At 44.7% G+C, this 6,000-nt stretch overlaps 1 protein-coding gene across 4 annotated transcripts in view; it reads left to right on the forward strand.

Moving 5' to 3' along the window:
* usp6nl (USP6 N-terminal like) overlaps positions 1–3,188 on the forward strand; it is a 60,184-nt gene extending 56,996 nt beyond the window's left edge. For all 4 annotated transcript variants that reach the window (XM_070992286.1, XM_070992285.1, XM_070992283.1 and 1 more), the window contains one exon: positions 1,365–3,188. In XM_070992286.1, coding sequence (XP_070848387.1) covers positions 1,365–2,974 — 1,610 coding nt within the window. In that variant the 3' untranslated portion in view covers positions 2,975–3,188. The remainder of the gene's footprint in view (positions 1–1,364) is intronic.
* The last annotated feature ends 2,812 nt before the right edge of the window (positions 3,189–6,000 follow it).

The following is a 6,000-nucleotide window of genomic DNA, read 5'->3' on the forward strand; positions in this document are numbered from 1 at the left end:
GGATACAGCCGTTTCCTTTTCCGGTTTTCATTAAAAATGTAAATAGTTTAAGCTTCAAATTGAAATTACATTTTCTATTGAACAGAACAGGAAAATTGTTTGTATTTCTATTTTTTATAAAAATCTGTACACTGTGAGGCCTAACCGGCTAAATGCCACGCTGCATGTATTCAGGTTGTAGCTGCAGGTCGACTATATTGCATATCTCAGTAATGATAATGGACTAAAATCTTAGTGGGGGAGCTGCTGAGGTTCACTCATGAAAGGCTTTCAGAATAACATTTGCAAGATTCAGAGGAAGAGTAAACTATGTATGTGCTATTTATTAAAGTGCGTTCAGGGACTGAGACTGGGTCTACTCACCTGACTGTGGACAGTGAAGGAGGATGTCTGAAAGAAGACAAAAAACTGTATTCATTTAGTGCTTGAAGCAACACTGCTCGTTCAGATTAAAAGAAATCGTTTTAGCCAACTGACTGAAGATTTTTCACATAAACTGCTCTAATTCACACAAAGACTGATGAAGAACTGGATGAGGAAGATGAGGTAGTTTAGGTTAGTTTCCTCTGCTGATTTAACCCACGCGCACAGGAGGAAAAGGGCCAAGGTCAGTGGATAAACTCTTTACGGACAGACATTTTAGTGCATTCAGAGCCAAAAAAATTCACTTCCTGGATCACTCCCTCAGCACTTCATCTTCCTCCAGCTGCAGTCTCCTGACTCTGGTGATCACACTTTCCCTTTCCAGTCCTCAACAACACCCAGCGTCACCATCACTGTCTGCACACTGTGTACGTTGCTGTCCACTGTACCTTTCATTTCTTTTTGACAATGCAGTAAGTTTAGGTATTAATGTTGAATACTTGCAACATGTACTGGTGGTGAGTAGTCTAAATGAAGAACAGTTCCTGTGGCTTTAACGCTTGTTCTTACGAGTCTCAGTACATTTAACAAGGTTCATTAATCATGAACTATTTCCGTATGACCTTTCGAGTCTGGGGCTACTGCTGCAGCCAAGTACAGTTTAATGAAATGAAGTGAAACTCATAATTTCAGAGACCACTCAATTGAGTGTCACTTCCTAATTGAGCCCCTCCAGCAAGCTGGGAGTTGATATCAAACAGTACTTCTGATGCTTTTTTCCGTCCTTTGCTCTTCGCCTGTGGGGATGTGATTATGTGTCGTCATGAATGTAATTCTCCTTTATTTTGACCTCTCTATGGCAGTGGTGTTGCATGAATCCATGTCCTTGTTGTGACTCCTCATCTGATGTGAATCAGCGCCACACAGTGTGTCAAACCATCACCGTACTGTTGTGTGTTCTGCTGGTGTTCTAATGCGTTTCCTCTCTTCTGGTCTTGCAGGTAAAGAGGAAGAGTTTCCCAAGAAGCCTCTCGGGCAGCTTCCTCCTGAGCTGGTGGTAGCAGGGGTGAACCATGTGGCCAATGGTCAAAGCCACGCCGAGCCTGCCGAGCCTCCCAGGGATCCGAGTCTTGTACCAGACCGCCAGCGGGACAGTCGGCCCCCCAGCCGGGCACGCCGGGACTCACTAGACAAACCGATCCGCCACCACAAGGCTGACAGGAGAGATGCCCGCTCCAGGGGATCTGGGGAGATCCCCAATGAGCAGCAAAGGCAGTCCACCTCCACCACGCCAGAGAGGGGAGCAACGCCACCCTCAGCCCCGACCCCGACACCACAGCCCAGCACAGTGGATAGAAGGAAGCCTCAGAGCCACGCCACCGCCAACCACAACTCCAACGCGGCTTCCAGCTCTCACAGAGACATCACTCCCCGCTGGTTCAAACCCTCCGAGACGAAGCTGGAAGCAGCCAAAGCGGCAGCGGCCCGAGAGGTCCACATGAGCCGAGGGGCGTCACCAGCCCCTTCCAGCCCAGAAGACAGTGCTCTGCCCCACCACCGGCCCCGCTCCAAGGGCTTCATCCCCGGCTCTAACCGGGGATCCAACGCTTCTCAGTATGACAATGTACCGGGGCTGCCGGAGCAGAGTTTCGAGATCCTGGAACTTGAGAGACCTCCGTCCAGAATGAGGACCCCTCGCAGTGAGACGCCCTTCAGCGTTTCGTCCCTCCATCAGGGCAGCCCCAACCGTGGACCCAGCCTGACAGGGAGCGTCGTCTCGGTTGCATCAGGGCCCAGGATGGTCAAACACCCTCTGCCACCTCCATTTTCCCACAACAGTCCAGCAGGGGTCCAGGCCAGCTACCCTGGCAGCCATAGCCAGTACCACACCCCTCCCCAGCAGCACTCCCCAGGCAGAACTACAACCGAGGTTCCCATCCTTCATCCCGCCTACAGTGTGAGCCTGGACAACAGAGGAGAGGACAGACTCTATGCTCCACCCTCCCGTTTTACCCCACCCTCCAGCGTGGTGTACGGGGAACGAGCGTATGCCACCACCCAGCGGCAGACCAACAGCCTATCCCCAGAGAAGGCTCTCATGAACAACTCCTTCAGCACCTACCACAGGCAGCCTCCACCTAGCTCCACCCACAACCCCCGTAACGCCAGGGCTCCACCAGAACACTCCCTACAGCTGGAGACCCAGGGGAGCTCCACCCCCATCTACCTGCAACAGCTCACCTCCACCACACAGGTCTATGCTCCAGTGGACTATAGGTTTGAGGGGCATCAGAGAGGCGAGGTGAGCCCACACTACCTGCCAGAGGGCGGGCCTCGGCGGCCTGTAGATGGGCTGCCGTGGGCACTGGAGGATGAGCTGCCCCCTAAATCCCCCGGTGGGATGCCTCGCTCACCCAGCTTCCAGCGAGCCCAAATGTCTCCGGTTCAAGAGTTCACTTTCCCAGACGACCCAGCCAGCCTGCTTCACTACAGGACACAGTTCCAGGAGCAGCAGCCCGTCATAAGGCACCAGCTCCCCCAGCTGTTTGGAGGACCACACTACAGGCACGCACAGGAGGCGTTTGCCATGCAGGAGTCCATGCTACTGTGATCAGCAGATAGAGAAATGGCGAAACACTGTAAAAAACTGAGGTGTAGTCAATGGCACTGTGATAAAGACGAGCAGTAGTCCGATCTTTGTTAGGAACCTGGTTTTGTTTCTGCTCGGTTGTTCTTTATGTCTCAAGTACTGACCTTCTGACTGTCGCACTGCAGCGTAATGCTGCAGGACACACCAGCCTCTGACATTTTTTACTGATCACTTTAAAAAGAGAAAAAAAAACTGACTGAAGATTTTATTTTATTTTTGGATGTAAATCATTAACGAGAGGTGACAGTATATATCTTTTAGCGTCTGATATGTACAGTGTTTTTTGTTAATATGCTGAGTTGTTATCAGTAGCAGGGGAACATTCTCCTGAGACAGCGAAACTGATTTATTTTCATCTTTTATTTTTTTATATGTTACTTCCAGATATTTACATTAGAGATGGATTTACTCTATATGCTTGCGAATGTTTTTCAAACAGACGAAATAATACCATCGACAGAATTAGAAAGCAGTGAGGAACGGATCACTGTATGTTTTGATTTCCATTTCAATTTTGAAGCACCTCCACTGTAGAGAGAGCAGGGTTTCTTGTTTATTTTCTAGTTTCAGTGATAATAGTCCTTCCTGAATAACTGATGTGCAATCCATTTCTCTTTTACACATGAAGTACAGTACATTGGGTATTTACATATATGGCCAGTGAAGTTATTGACTCAATTCCAACCTGATTAGAAACTCGAAAAAAGACAGCTAATTTGTGAGGGCTAATATATATATATATATATATATATGTATTTTTGTTTGATGGCTTTAAGCCCTCTGATTTGCTATGTAACCATAGGTAACATGTTTTTTTAATTGCTGTACTGTTGTTACCACATATTGAGCACATACAGCCAGAGATGGATGTGAACTAGTTTCAGTACAAGTTTGCTTTACTTGATTATGTCTTATTATTCTCAACACTGTCATATCAACTACTGTTCAGCTGCTGGCACTTCCACGGGCATACAGAGTCATCTGACACACACACACACACACACACATTTAAATCAGTCACATTCCCCATTAGTATTCCTCATGCTCTGGTTTTGAAGCAGTTACTCTCAAACAGTATTGCCGTACTGTTCATTACATTCCCTAAGTTATCTTTGTTTTTTTGTTTAACGACTAATTGCAGACCATTCTGATACTTTGCTTAATAAAATGAGGTGGGGTGAAAATGAATCCTTGGCTCTGTCTCTGGCTTGTTGTAAATCAAAATCCTATCATAGGCATGCATACATATTCTTTCTGTTGCTTGTCTGTTTCCATTAATAATGAAACTCTGCCCCCTAGTGGGGGGGCATAACTTTGGAATAATCCTGCAGGACATACAAACCAACAACTTAAGGATTTATTTTGAAAGTAGAGGTGGCGTTTTTAATTGAGTTCAAATGATTGACAGCTGTATCTTAAACCAATTAATATTTTTTACTAGGAAAACAAGGCTTGTCAGACGAGAAAGGTTGGTGTATTTTATCAGATATATTTGATTTCAACGTGATATTTAGATAAGCTATTTCCTATGATCAAATATTTTTTTCCCCATTAATTTTCCCAAAAATGTGTTTTTTTACTAAACAATTAATCCATTAATGGAAAAAAATAACAGGGCACATTGAAAGTAAGTGTTAGCTGTTGACTGTACACCGGTAACACTGTCGCCTTACACCTAGAAGGTCCTGGTTCGAATCCCGCTGTGGGCGCTGGTGGCGTGTCCTCCTCCATGCCTTCAGTGCCTGCTCGAGGAAAAAGGGAGCCTTTCTGTGTGGAGTTTGCATGTTCTCCCCGTGTTCACCTGGGATATCCAGCCCACCGCTCCTAGTCTGCCGCGGAAGGAAGGACGAAGGATGGGTCAAATGCGGAGAAATAATTTCACGAAGCATGGCATGTGCATGTAATGTGTGATCAATAAAGTACGTTTCTTCTTCTTCTTACTCCAAAGAAACAGATTTCAATTACTTGAACATAATGATTGTAGGTTACAGACAGTAACATTGCTGTTAATCGTGAGATCCTAATACTAATACTTTTAACAGAACACCTTCTGAACTCGTTTTTCCATCCTTATACATCTGGAAGGTACTGGCATATCTGTGCTCAGAGTATTTGTTTCTTGTGCAACAATGACACTCATATTGTCTGCAGACAGTCTGTGCCCTCAAAACCAAGTGCTAACACTGACAAAGCCTTCCATCTCTTATAGGCTTTTATTTTGAGAATAGAATTGATGGTGTTGTACAGCTTCCTGGTTTCCACCTCTCAGATCAATACAATCACACCATCATGTGGCCAGTCAGTAAAAGCACAACCTCATACATCAATGTTGGTTCTGTTAGGTAGAGCTAACTAACAATCATCTGAGTAACGTGCTCAAAATTTTCTTGATTAAATACTCAAAGACATGTCTTCAATTTGGTAGATCCAACAGCTCAAAACACCAAAACGTTCAATTTATAATGATGTGAAACGGCAAATTTGCACACAAGCTAAATGATGATAAATGACAATTACAATTGTTGTTTAAATTACTAATTATTTAAAGCTAATAATTGCAAATGGTTCAACAGATTTCTTCTTGAGGAAATTTTTCTCCAAGCAATTTTCATGATTTTGGGGAGTGTAGAAACAAACCCTGCCACCCAAAATCTATACAACTAACAGGTTTCTATTTCCCTCAAAAACTAGTGATGCCATCCTCATCTATGGTGAGCAAAGGTCTACGGACAATATTACTACAAATTCTGTCAATTTATCTTTCCAAAATTTATTTGGTTTATCATTTAGATCAAATAAATGGCAGAAAGTACTGACAAACACCATACAATCAAGCATTGGAGTCGTCAGACCACCACAGTTCAACAATTTCTTTCCTGTTGATCAATTAACACTATCAATTTCAGCTCTGGGGTTAAATATTCATCAAAACAAACAGCAGCTGCTACAACACAAGGAGCAATTAAACCAATTCACCCAATACAAAC

The sequence above is a fragment of the Chaetodon trifascialis genome, chromosome 22, assembly GCF_039877785.1.
Source record: "Chaetodon trifascialis isolate fChaTrf1 chromosome 22, fChaTrf1.hap1, whole genome shotgun sequence".
Classification (NCBI taxonomy): Eukaryota; Metazoa; Chordata; class Actinopteri; order Chaetodontiformes; family Chaetodontidae; genus Chaetodon; species Chaetodon trifascialis.